The sequence below is a fragment of the Diceros bicornis genome, chromosome 10 (genome assembly GCF_020826845.1).
Source record: "Diceros bicornis minor isolate mBicDic1 chromosome 10, mDicBic1.mat.cur, whole genome shotgun sequence".
NCBI lineage: Eukaryota > Metazoa > Chordata > Mammalia > Perissodactyla > Rhinocerotidae > Diceros > Diceros bicornis.
In genome coordinates, this window is record NC_080749.1 from 75,388,072 (window position 1) to 75,402,609 (window position 14,538).

Here is a 14,538-nt window from a genome sequence, read left to right on the forward strand (position 1 = left end):
TCTTCCTCTCTACAGAATGAAACATTTTTGTGTCATCGGTTTACTAAATTTGTGATGAAATATAATTTGATGTCCAAGGATAACCTGATTGTACCAATTTTAGAAGAGGAAGTTCAGAATTCAGTTTCTGGGGAAAGTGAAGCATGAAGGGAATCATATAGAAAAAATGTACTGATCACATAACATTAATTATGTACTGTATATATATCATTTTAGACACATCAATCATGTATCCATATTATAGCTTCTTTGTTTAGTATAGGTTTTTGTATGCTGAGTGTTGCCTTTTAAAATGGGAAATACTTTTTAAGTTATTCATAAACTGTATATTCACTGGTGTGGCATTCATGGTTTTTAAATAAGATTAGTATTATCTGTTTATAATGCCTGTTAATAAAAGAATTTACAGTTTGGTAAAATTGCTGCTAAACAATCATTGGATCACAATCCTCATCAAATAAACCCATCTATAAAAAAGATGAGTGAGCTTGAGGTTTTGCACAAACCATTTAATAAAGAAATAATGTTTTGGTTTTACCCCTGAGTTTAGATATTCTAGAAAATTCTGTAGTACATAGTTCAGTCTTAACTGTTAACTTTTCAAAAATGAGATAAAAGTGTTTTAAAATTATGTTCATAGTTTTTGATATACATATATGATTATGTGTATATCCAAGTATAAATGCAAATGAAGTGTTTAATACTTAAATCTTATTATGCTACATAAAGTATATTCTAGACCAGCATACTTGGAAAGGATTTACCTTTCTGCAACAGTGGACTGTTACATACAAAGTGATAATAATAAGGCGTTTAATGATGTTTCCACTGGAAACCTGCCCTGTCTTGACCTTCTCATTTTCCTTAACTCCCTCCCCAAACTACATTAGCTGAGAAGCTTTTCACCAGACTGTGATGTAGTGATGGCTTATACCTATTTATATTTGTATTAATTGCTTCCAGATTATACCTCATATTTACAATTACATTACACTACGGGAAAAATGTATTGGCATAGGCTCTTGCTTATCTTTGTCTTGCAAAATTGTTCTAACTACTTGGAAAACAGTCTTTAAAATAGTTTAACTCTTCCTGTTAGTAATGTTAATCTTTTCGTCTACCCATCTAGGCAGCATTTAAATAGAGTTGAAAAATATTGTAGTATTTATTTTACATCCCCTCCCCATAAAGTTTGTTTGAATTACCTGCACATGTGAGATTTTTTGCAATAATTCACAGGTTCCAAGGGTGTTGATGAATGGTCATACATTTTTTGGACTTTGTTATAGTTCAATGTCTTAAGGATTCAACTGCAGATTTTATAATCTTACAATCTACTGAATTCAATTTTTAACAAAGCACTGGTGGTCTTACTGCTAAACTGGTTGTAATGAGGCACTAAGGGTAAAAAAAATTGTGCACGTAATGAAGAAAATATTTAAACCATCTCTTGAACGGAGTGAACAGAGAACAACTTTTTCATTTAAGAGGATTATTTTGAAATGAAGATGAAAATACATTCATTTTGACAAGTATGACAAGTATGTACAGCAAAAATGTGGGAAATAGTAGCATACTGAGAGTGTGTATATATATTTATGCCTTCCCAAGCCTGCCAGTACATTTGGCTTTGAACAGTGCTGTCCCAGCAGCCAGTCATTACTTTACCCCAACCCACAGCTATCTTTTAAGAAGTTTTATGTTCACAGCAAAAGAAATGTTGACTTTAAAATTATGCATTTATATTAATGTCACTATACACCAACGGGAATAGTAATTTTTACCAAACTTGCTAAACATTGAGAGACTAAACTACTAAGTTAATAAATTATATACAGCAATGTAGCTGTTCTCTTTAGACAGCGTCTGACAGTGGATTTCTGTTACTTGACTATTTTCTTAGTGAACATTTGAACTAAGGCAGTGGCTGGGATTGGTGATCTGGCCAAGAAACACATTTTGAATAACATGGCTTGAAGTTAATGGGGAAATAAAATATGATTTTTTTCGTACTCATTTCATCTTCCCTGTACTGTGTGTTTGGAATTGATCATAAAAAAAAAAAATCCCCAAAAGAAAACTTCGGTTTGTAGTAGTCTTGCTTTTGTATTCACATTGACCTCTCATACTCATTTCACTGTGACGTTGACTCACTGTACTACGTAAGACCTAAATGAAATGGTACTGGTTTTCCTTAATACTGTTTACAGAATTTTTAAAATGTACATGTATGTACCTAAGCAGTATTAAAAAAAATTAATGAGCCTGGCAAACTATTGATTTATAAAGTAAGTGTTCTAAGAAGAGGGAAATGGAAAACACACAGTTCTGTGCAATAAGGAAGTTAGGCTCCACTTTTTGTTTAGGTTATCCACCATAGATCCAAAAGTTAAAATTTTCTTTCTATAAAAATATTTTGAACATATAGTCAACTCCCTCTTTTTTTTCTATCATATCTGGAAAAGTAGCTAACTTTTAATAATTTATGTTCCTATAAATATCATAGTTTTTTGGTGTGTGTACGTTTCTTTGACTTGAGGTGTTAACTTTGCATTTCTAGAACAGTTTCTCAGTTAAGTTCTTAATGAGTTAACACTTTTTAATATCAGAATAAAATTAAATAATAAAATTAAAAATCCCAGATTACATTGTTAGCAAGGACTGTGTTATGGTTTTAAACACATTTATTGACTGATGTGAAATTCATTGTAATAGGACTAATTATTTTTTCCCGGAGTACTTTGCCCTACTCTCTATGTGATGACACTTTTTGCCTGAAGGCTTGCTTTAATTTTATTTGCACAAATTCTACATTTTATATACTTTATTTTTTGAATACTTCTTGAAGGTGCTAAAGGTTGGTGTATTTCTTCCATGCTGTGCAAATGTTTTAGTAAAAATAGTTGATTATCATTTCTTGAATGCCGCTAATTGTTAACTAAGGAGACACTATAGATGTCTTGGTACATGTTTAGCAGTGTCTTTGAGATGGTCAAAAAGTCCAAATGTGTTTTCTGAAGAAATACAAGGTACAGTGTAACACCAGATAATACGAAGTGAATCCACTAGAGGGTTAGATTACTCATCTAAAAGATTTAATCAGGAGCCTCACTCTTAACATTTGGGGGTACATGGATATTTTATGTGGGCTGAGTATCTAATTTCAGTACTGCGTTTGATTTTTCTGCTATTTACATTTTTTTATAGTACACAAAGCTTCATATCAAGTGTGGGAATCTAAGGTAATTAAGCAAAGAGAATACTAAATTTTCATAACCTAAATTTCCAAAAGATAAATACAGTTCACGTCCTGAACTTATATCCGTGAAGATAGGATGTCAATTAAGTGTCTGATACTGATTATAGAATCAATTATAGCATCAACATTCAAAATTAGTAAGATTCATTTTTTTAATAAAATCAGGGTTTTTTCCTGATCTGGATTTCTGCTATAAACCACTTTATTTTGCATAGACCTCATGAGAGCAATCTGTACCTTATATAACAGAAGTTTTCATTTAAAAATTATAGTTTGCTATACATTATAGGATTTTCTCTGCCCTTTTGTGATACTGTCAAAGGAACATTCTCATACAATATGATGCTTTATGTAAAAAATTTTGTATGTCTCTGTATTTGTTGACTTTAATATTTTTCGTTTTCCTTAGTATCAGTGTCTAGAAGAAAATGTGAGTTTATTTTTTAAAAATGCTCTGTACCTTGTTCTAAAAGTAAGAGGTTAAATCAAGTAGGAATGATAGGATTCTGTCCTTGTATTTTCCGCTACCCCCCTCAGAGATAGATTGAGGGGTGTCAAAGGAACAAGGGAACCCCAGGTATGAGGAAACACTGGGTGTGGTCATTATTGCACTAGCAAAGGAGATACCCCCTTTGCCCAATTTCACTAATTCAATAAAATCCTTTGATTTTTGAGGGTAAATCCCTACTTAACTGCCCTAAAAAAGGTCATCATGTCTTTAAAACCAGGTATGTATTTATAGAGAGAAATTATGCTTGCCTTGACTTGGGTGATATTTAAACCACTTTAAAAATATTTGGTGCTTTTGGTTTTTTTAACATCATTTTACAAAAGAGATGCAGATCTTGGATTCCGATTGTTGAGATACCATGTTAGTGATTGTATTAGTTTTTGATGTCTGCTGTAGTAAGTTACCACAGACTTAGTGGCTTAAAACAATACAAATTCGTTCTCTTACAGTTCTTGAGGTCTGAAGCTTGAATTTACTGGGCTAAAATTAGGTTCCTGGTTCTTTGTAGAGGCTCCAGAAAGAATCAATTCCTTGCCTCTTTTAGCTGCTGGTGTCCCATCATTCCAGTCTCGACCTCCATCGTCACATGGCCTTCCTCCTAGAGCTCTCTGCCTCTGCCTCCCTCTTCTGAGGACACTTGTGATTGCATCATTGGCCCCACCTGGATAATCCAGGATACTTTCCCCATCTCAAGATCCTTAATCATATTTGCAAAGTCCCCTTGGCCATAATATAAAGTAACATTCACAGGTTCTGGGGATTAGGAAATGCACGTCTTAGGGTGCCTTATTCAGCCTAGCCAGCAATCCTCTCAAATTCACATTGGTAATCTCAACAAGTTCTCTAGACTGTGGACTTAATTTTTACTGTGAAAGTGATACTTTTTATTTCCCACATGTTATCAACTTTTTTATGCCTCCCAATCACACATGCTTTATTTAAGTCTCTGATTGAAAAGGTTGAACTTGAGATCATTTTCTGCAGATTTCCGTTTACCACATCCTTGTGTTGCTCCATTGATAGCTAAGTTCTTGGCATATTTTAGTTGACACATAAAACTGATGATTCTGTGGTTCAGAGACCTTGCTTACCAGTTTGTGAAAGAACACAGTAGGAGAGATGGGAGAAAATGGGGTGGAAGAATGTTTTCCATGCCTCTTTGTATATCAAAGAACAAAGGGAGAGTTTAAAACTACAGATTTCTGGGCTCCATTTTTGGAAACTGAGTTAATTGGTTGAGAATAGAAGGGCCTGAATCTGGGTTTTAAAAGCTTCACGGGTGATTCTGAGGTGCTGTCAGTTTTGAAAACCAGCAGGAAATTTAGATGATGAGGTAGAAGGTACGCTTATTTCAAATCAATAAATAGTCATTGTAGCTATTCTTTTCTCTGGGGGAGATAAATCAGACAATAGCAAAAACATTCACCTCTAAGGTAAGTTCCTAGGGGAAAGAGTGAGTTTGGGGCATACCCTCTGCTTCTCCCAGGGTTGCAGAGGAGGATGAAGGCTACATAGAGCAAAATGGGGAAAGACGGTGGCTCCTCAGCTGACCCTCTGCCTCTAACCAGCTTTGTTCCTAGAGTTGGCAGTTACTTGTTTTTCAGCGTGGGAGCCTAATTGAGACTGTTGAATCCCACAATTTGATGGAATTCAAAAGCCTTGTTTTATAATGAGACAAACTATTTGTGAGGACCTTTAACCATGGCATTGCAGATAACCCTTTTGTATTTTGGTTTGATTTGACTGAGGGAAATCAGGTAAATTCTAACAGGTCTGTAATGTTTTGGTTGCTTACAAAGTAAGAACATTACCACTGCAGAATTTCCAAGTGCATCTCAGATGACATGGGTGTGTATAGAGGAAACTGCTGTTAGTTTTTCTTTTCTGAAGACATGAATATGCCCCGTACCCGCTGGTCAGGAATCTTTAGGGCACTTGGTAGGGATAGCAATTTTTTGCCATCAAGTTTGTGCAGTCTTGTTTAGCATATTCTAGACTGAGGAGCATATTTGTTTGGGGACAGTACAGATATTGAATCACCACCTTGAATCACTTGGGTTTATTTTGGGAACCAAATCTAAAGCAAGAGTTGGCAGGCCTTTCCTAGCACAACTAAAAGGGCTCCATTGTACTGGTACTATTTAGCAAATCCCAAAGAAAAGATAAGAAAAATATATTTAGAGCTAGAAAAGGAACTTTAGGGATCATTGAGTTGAGACTCCCTCTTCTTGGCCTCTTGTTTTACAAATTTAAAAACAAAACAAAACCCCCAACAACAAACCAAGGCCACAGAAATTAAATGATTGTCCAGAATTCCCACAGATAGGTAGTGCAGAGCTGGGGCCTCAAATCCCTGAACCGTGTGGAAGTTAATGTAGAAGAGATGAAAAAAATACCAAAGTTAATCTGATGGGGTCTAGGAAGCCAGTTCCCCTCCCATATGACTTCTCAGTAGTACCAGTACTATGAAGATGCAACATCAGGTGATCTCTGTTCTTAAAACAACCAAGTTAAATTGCATTTTAGATGGGATTTTCTAGTTGGGCCCAAATGTGCTTCTTGGGGCCAGAGCTTAACATTGTAGTCATTATCCGAGTTTCTGGGGGTAGGTTAGAGTTTGGGAGTTGTGTGAAATCGTCTCATCTAATAGAGTATTTGGTACATCAGTGTGTAGTACACTAAATAGAGATGTTCGGGGACTTCCAAAACCCCTGATTTATTTCTAAGGCACATCTTAATCACTTTTGTGACTTTGGCTAATTATAAACAGCCCCTTCTCCTGCTTACAATTCTAAATTAAAAATAGGCCAGTCATCAACTGGCTAAAATCCCATTTTCCTTTAGCTGTCACTAGCTTTTAATTTACAAGTAAGCCAAAAGCTTCATAATGCACCCATTCTTCCCCAAGGCTTCCTATACGACCAAGCACTAACCCTATGGATTTCTCAAGTTGGACCCAATGTACTTTGAGTCAGAATTGCGTATTGCAGTTGTTGTCACTTGGCTCTAGCCTTCTCTGTTTATGCATCAAGTGATTTAATATAAAATACGAAATGTCAAATCATCACCCTGCAAAAAGTCAGTCTATGATACTCTAGATCCAGTTGAGTGAATAAATCTAGAAACTGTAGACTATTAATGCAGATGACATTGTATTTCATGAATGGTTTCTTCTAAAAGAAGCCTTTCTTCTGATAAGAATACATTTGCATCTGTCTAGTTAGGTAAGTGAATGAAGTATTTTAAGGACTGTATTTATGATCTTGGAAGCAAACCAGAAAATAAACTTTAGATAACAACTATGTAAACAGCACAGCTTTCTGGAAGCAAGAATTGAGACTACTGGAAAAGAAAAAACGTGATGTTTGTGACCTTAAAAAGAGAGGAATAAGTTATGGAAAAGTGCATCTTTATAGATTTTGAATTTCTCCCTAAGTAAATACGGAATATCTTAATTTATAGTTTTTCAAGTCTACATTTTAGTGTTACTTTGTGAAAATTATCTCCATAAAGTTGAAAAATTTCACTGAGTAACATACAAGTTGTGTTTTATAATATAATAGTGGCTTATATTAGTGTCATATCTAGTTAGAGATAAAGAGACTATAAGTCTTGGTAACAACCTCTATTAAAACATCCTTTTTGGGGCCGGCCCTGTGGCTTAGTGGTTGGGTGCGTGCGTTCCGCTGCTGGCGGCCCCGGTTCGGATCCCAGGCGTGCACAGACGCACTGCTTCTCCCGCCACGCTGAGGCCGCGTCCCACGTACAGCAACTAGAAGGATGTGCAGCTATGACATACAACTATCTACTGGGGCTTTGGGGGGAAAATAAATAAAATCTTTAAAAAAAAAAAACACCCTTTTTGCTTATTCACATTAATAATTTTTTCCTAAGCTGTATTCACAACCTGTTCATTTAGCAATCAATGAAGATTTTCTTTTGATGCTATATTTATGTATAGTTATTTTGTATATCTGAACATAGTTAAATATGTTAATGTAACAGGATTTAAAATAACTGGTGATGATTTGGGGGAATTAGTAGAAGAGAGATTTTTCGAGCATTGCTTGGGAAGCGGAAATGTAGTATGGTGCGTGGCAAAGTGAGCTTGTTAGTTGTTGGTGAGAGGATCATGGGTGGAATGAATGGGGTTTGCTATTTCTGAACAAGATGCCAACTTTTAGGGCAAGAGTAGTGACTAAGGCCTTAGTATTGTAATTAAATACCAGTTCCCAGATACAGAGCAATCATTCTGGGAAGAACCCATCAGGACAGAGTGGAAAGCTCAGATTTAGCAGGATAACAGCAAGTAGAATGTGACCATAGTGATTAGTATCACATTTCTGGGGCCTTAGGGGAGGCCACAGTCTGTGAAGTGAGATAAGTGTCAGAAGGAGGGGCCTCTCGACTGTGCCTTTCTGATCATCAAGGGCTTCCACAACCAAGGCATCATTTCTTCTGCCACTCCTCGACTCCACTCGTTTGCAAGATTCAAGGGCTCGCCAGTACCCTAGAGTTCATTACATCCTCACTCAGAAATAAAAATCATTACTCAGGTAGAATCAGAACGGAGTGTGAAAAGGGACCAAGATGGAAATGTAGTGATGGTGAAAGGGAGACCAGTGGAGAGCGACAAATAGGAACGGGCCTCTCGTGATGCAAATGTTCTTTCCACCCGCAGGAGAAGAATGTTTCACCCTTGTGAGTTCCCTATGGCCTACCCTCCCCCATGCCTGTAATACCCTATATCTACTGATAAGGAGCCATCTGTACCGCCTAATCTCATCTGACACAGCCATTGGCTGCTTTGCATGGGCTGAGATCCTCTGCCCTGAGTCTCCCAAGACCTTAAAAAGACAATTTTAAGATTTTTGTAGGCACCAGATTCCACCATGCACAAGACCAAATATATTAAAATGTAGCCCATTTCACATTAAATATAATTTTATATTTAAAACATATAAATTTGACCAGCTTTTTGTAACTGATTTTAAGAATTGTGCTCTCCGTTGGTCACTTAGTTGACCATTGGCTATGGTTTCTCATCAATCATCACATGTTCTCTGGAATTCCTTTGAATTGAGAAAAGCTAATGTGCAAATTATTTTCAAAATTAATGACATTTTTATGAATATGAAAGGAAATAATGTTGTTATATGTTATGTTTTATAGCTATTTAAATATTTCAGTTTTGCAGTTTTCGTATTTTAGAGCCAATATATTTTTTAACAGATCTCAAACCTTTGGGACCCCTGAAAAGTTCATAGGTCTCATGTTTAAAATGATCTGCTTATAATTTTATAACACAAACACATGCTATTATTAGAAATATTATTTAGCAAATATCATTTGCTCAGGAAAACCTTCCCTGACCTTGAATATAGTAAGTCCATCTGTTATGTGCTCTCCTAGCAAACTTTTACTTCCTGTAAGAGTATTTCCATCAACTACAATTACATAATTATTTCTATTATTATTTATCTACTACCTTTTTTCTCTGCTGGCCTATTGATTCCACAAGGGTAAGACTGCTCTCTAGTCTCTGGCCTGGCATCTGACCGAGGTCAATATTTGTTGAATGAAAGCGAACCTGCATCCTCTGGCAGGGATTCTGTTTCAGGAGGAGGGCTTCATCGCTGACAGGGGCCTGAGCGTTGAAAACTAAAACGCATCCTTAAAATACTATATCCTCCCCTCTCCATCTATATTAAGGATACCTGCCTTTAACAGCATGTGTCTGTAGCAAGAGCAGCACCGTCTTTTGCAGACATGATTTCTTCTTGGCTGATTAACACTGGTCTTAGGTCTCTGGCTCTTCCAGAGATCCTGTGAGCTGCCTAATATGGTTGGCAAAGTAGTGAGAAATCTTTTTATTAACCACATAGAAATATATTTAAATATATTTGTTTGCATATATATATGCAAATTTTATTTTATTTTTTAATTTTATTATTATTTATTTTTTGTGTGTGTGAGGAAGCTCAACCCTGGGCTAACATCCATGCCAATCCTCCTCTTTTTGCTGAGGAAGACTGGCTCTGGGCTAACATCCGTGCCCAGCTTCCTCCACTTTATAGGGGACACCTCCACAGCATGGCCTGACAAGTGGTCCGTCGGTGCGCGCCCGGGATCCGATCCGGCCCTCGCCCGCAGCAGAGCGCAAGAACTTAACGGCTGCGCCAGGGGCCCGGCCCCTATATGCAAATTTTAAATATGCCCAGTATTTATTCTGAAGTTTCCCCAGACATAATCTCATTCACCACACGAAAAAGAACTTCTGTGCAAACTTAAAACTAGACCTTTTTTAAAAAAAAAAATGGTTTCACTTTATTGAGCGCCTAACTCGATGTCAGGAACTGTGGTCAATTCCTTCCTACACTATCCCACTTAAATCCTCATAGAATTTAATTTGTTTGTTATCATCCCCATTTTACATATGAGTAAACTGAGCTTCAACGTAGCTGTTGAACATCCACAGGAACATGTAGGAGGCCAGGGTCTGAACTTAGTCCTGGCTCCAGAGCTCGGGCTTCTGCGTTTTGCCGTGCTTCCTCATGTTTCTGAGCGCTGCTGCTTCCCCACGCTGGAGAACCTCTTTAACTCCTGTGTGAGCAGGGCTGTGTTAGGCGGCAGGTGTCGGAATCGAGTTTTCTCTGCAACGAGACCGGAGGTCGGCAGCCCTGGGCTCGCGCAGCGCCGGCGGGCTCCTCTGTCTGTCCGTCCCAGCGTCCCTGGGCGTGGCCTCCATCAAGGCCATCTCGCACAGTTAGGGAAGGCTGCTCCCCTCCAGGTCCACTCACTGGGTACTGTCAATCTTTTTGAAACTCTGCTAACTCAATGAGAAAAAAAAATGACATCTTTTCTTGTTTGTTTTGCAGCTTTTTATGAGTGAGTTGAAATCTTGTCATGTTTATTGGTTATGTTTCTTTTTACATAAGCTACCTGTTTGTGTCGTTTGCAGTTTTTCTACTTGGCGGTTCATCTGTTTTTTATTAACATCTCTTAGTGTCTTAGAATATTAGCTCTTTGTCTCTCATTTGATTGTTTCTTGATTCCAATTTCTGGTTTACCTTTCCATGTTGTTAATGGAGAGTTTTTTCTGTGTGGAAGTTTTAAATATTTAGTCTTAGTATTTACACAGTCTTTTCTTTATGGCTTCTGTGTTTTGAATTATGCGCTAAATATTTGCTTATATATTATTTCACTATTTTTATAGTTTCGTTTTTTACACTTAAATCTTTAATTCATCTGGAAGATATTTTGGAATAAGGAATGCATCGCATTCGTTTTAACTTGGGTGTGTCGCAGTAGCTCTTGACACGAAGAGGTGGGAAGAAAGGGAGAGACACACACAGAGCGTCAGATTGCAACTCTATCAGAAAGCTGGAAGTTTAAAAACAGTGGAATCCTAGCTAATACTTTTGGAGGGGGTTAAAAAAGGAGAAAAATCTTGAGACACGTGGTTTCCCAGAACAAATTCAAAAGAATGACATGTGGTTAAGGAACTAATGTCTACAGAAAAAATATTGAAATGTTAAAACCCACTTTTTGTATGTGTGGTATAAACATTAAACTATGCCTCTAGTCTGGGAAAGAAAAAGGAAATGTAAATAAAATAGCCAAATTTGGTGTGTTTCAGTTTTATATTAATTACTGAAATTAAAAGACATGCTATTCTCTTGCTTCAAGAAATAAAAAGTCATTTTACTAACCACATCTATTACAGTGATGTGAGTGGTTCTCTCTTTGAAACTTTAATATGTTGAAAACTCTGTCCCTGGGGATTAGTATGCCCATTAAGACACAAAGGGATTAAACATGTATTTAGTAGTTTTTAATGTAACCAACAAAAGAAATTCTTGCATTAGACGGCTGGACTTAGATTTCCCAGATGTCCATTTAGGGGGAGCTTGGCCAGCCCAGGCCGGGGAGCCAGGTCTCCTGGGGGTGCAGGGAGAGCAGTGATCAACTGGGACGGCCAATGGGCACTTGACTGAAACTGGTATGGTTGGTTCAAACTTTCTTTCCATGCAGGCAAGGCTTCTAATTCCCCTAGCTGTTTTATTTAGTGATTCCATTTTTGATGAGAGAATAAGAATAACTCGATTTCCATTTCTTATTGGTTTGCTTCATTGCCTTGGTGCACCCTCTGGAACTTCTTTTTCAGCAACTGAGATCATGTTTTACAGGGAAATGACTCAATAGCTGAAAGAAGTAGAAAAAAATTGTTCTCATATTACTAGAACTTATTTTCCACACCAAAATATGGCAGCTATTGTATCTGTGCAATCCTCAGAATAGCCGCATGAAATCAATACCATTACTATCCCCATTTTAGAGATAAAGAAAAATAAATCTCAGAAAGGTTAAGAAACTTGTCCAAGATCACAGACCTGGCAAAAAGCAGATGCACCAAAGACAAGGACATGTGTCCTGTCATCACCTGTGAATTATGTTAACCTCTGGAGTATGTTCCCGGATGGTGAGCTCCTTCTTGATGTGATCCTATGGCTATTTTTTTCTGTTTCCTAAATGTGGGCTCCTCTTCATTCTTTTCTTTTACTGCTAGGGAATGACCAATCACGTTGTCCGTCTTGAGTTTCTTCCTAATCAATCAAAAGTATTGAGTAGGTTTTCCAATAATTGTCTTGCCATCCTGGCGGTCTCACTGTGGCCTGATAGTTTGTGAAGGAGCTGGAAGGATTAGATATGAAAGCAGCTTTCTGAGCTCAAGTCTCTGTCAACATTGAGTTGTAGATAGTTTGGTAGCAGTGAGGAAAGATCTGGGAGATTAATCTGTACTTTGCATTATCCTTTGAATTCCCTTTATAGATTGAATGGTTCCTAATTAAATGCTGGGAATAGAGAGGGACAAAGGAAATTTTAGGAAGCAGAGATACTATTTTGAGTTAGAGAATCTAATCAGTTCTCAATGATCAGGGGATTTGGAATCAAGCCAAGTTCTGAATTCTAGTTTCCCCACTTCAAGCTGCGCATCATTAGCAATTTACATAAAATTTCAGGGTCTCATCTTCCTCATCTATGAACGGGAATCAACGCAACCTTAGTGATCACTGTGAGGAAGAAACAGCACATGTGAAAGCTCCTGGCTGCATGTCTGGTCAATATTAACCACTCAGTGGTTTTAGTCTCCTTCCTTTCTCTAGGACTTGACATCTTTTGTCTGAAAAATTTAGATAATTTAATACAAATATTTTGTAGAATCTTTAATATCCCTGAGGGTCCTTTTAACATGCTTTAAGATTCCTGGGTAGAATAAGCAGGATCCTTAACTACACTGGAGGAGAGGATAAGCTTTATCTGGCCGTGATACCAGCTGTCAGTCCCTAAATGAGACCAGGACCAGACCTTCCAAGTCAAGAGTTTGCTTCTTCATGGCAAAACATGTGTCATGGTGTCTGGCTGACTGGCACCTTTGTTTTTTTATAAGCTCTTTGATAGAATTTCAAATTTACAAAAAAGTTGCAAGAAAAGTAAAAAGAACTCTCATATAGATACCGTGTATGCAGATTCACCAGTTGTTTACATTTTGCCCTATTTGCATTATCAAATTCTCTCTCTCTGTCTCTGTCTGTCTCTCAAGGCACACACACACACACACACACACACAATTTTTCTTCTGAATCATTTGAGAGTAAAGTGGCAGGCATCAGTCCCTTTATGCCTAAATATTTCTGTGTATATGTCATAAGAATTTTTTTTTACATAGCCACACAGTACAATAATCAAAATCAAGAAATAACATTGACACAATATTATCTAATCAACAGCCCGTAGTCCCAGTGATGTGCGGTAACTTCCTATTTCCACATCAGCCACCCCTCCCCTCCATCCAGGATCCAGTCCACGTCATGTATTGCTTGACATGTGATGTCAGCTAGCTGTCATGTCTTTTAATCTCCTTGAATGTGGAACAGTTTCTCAGCTTTTTGTCTTTCATGACCTTGACATTTTTAAAGCTATATAGGCCAGTTGTTTGTAGAATGTCCCTCAGTTTGGGTTTGTCTCATGTTTCCTAATAATTACAGTCAGGTTGTGAATTTTGGCTAGGAGTACCACAGAGGTGATGTTGTGTCCCTCTCAGCGTATCATACCAGGAATCACAGAGTGTTGGTTTGTTTCATTATTGACGATGTTGACTTTGATCATTTGGTTAAGGTCCAATCAAAATTTGACTTGGCAACATAAACAAACACATGTGCTATGTTTGGGGAATCTTGAGCCTGATGGGTTCTTCCTCCCCAGTACCCGGAGTATTCGTATTCTTCCTAGTCTGCATCCTGCAGAACCCAGAACACTCACTCCCAAGCGAGAGCACAGGCTCACCCACGTGAGACTGATCCACAAATGAGTCATGAGGGAGGAAAGCTGAAAGAAGGACAGCCATTTTGCTGAGAAGCGTGGCAGCAGAGACACTGGGGTTCTGGGGGTGCGGGGTCCTGCAGAAAGTTGCGGCTGTCAACTGGAAAGTGGGATTCCTGGCGGCAGTGCTTGGTGCTGCAACAGCAGGCCCGTTCTCCTGTGTAGGCTTGCACATCACTCCTGGGAGCTTAGCGTGGAGCTTGATTCTCTAGTTCTCCCAACAATTCTGTGAATTCTCCAATAAATGTTACTTTTATTAAGATACAATTTACACATAGTAAAATGTACCTATCTTAAGTGTACAGTTAAATGAGTTTTGACAAGTGTATACATTTGTATTACTTTCTACCAAATAAAGATATGGAACATTTCTATCTCCCCAGAA

General features: G+C 37.6%; 1 protein-coding gene across 2 annotated transcripts in view; it reads left to right on the top strand.

The window, feature by feature from the left end:
- Positions 1 to 2,016, top strand: part of LOC131410945 (MOB-like protein phocein) — a 48,792-nt gene extending 46,776 nt beyond the window's left edge. For both annotated transcript variants that reach the window (XM_058549509.1, XM_058549507.1), the window contains one exon: positions 16 to 2,016. In XM_058549509.1, coding sequence (XP_058405492.1) covers positions 16 to 147 — 132 coding nt within the window. In that variant the 3' untranslated portion in view covers positions 148 to 2,016. The remainder of the gene's footprint in view (positions 1 to 15) is intronic.
- The last annotated feature ends 12,522 nt before the right edge of the window (positions 2,017 to 14,538 follow it).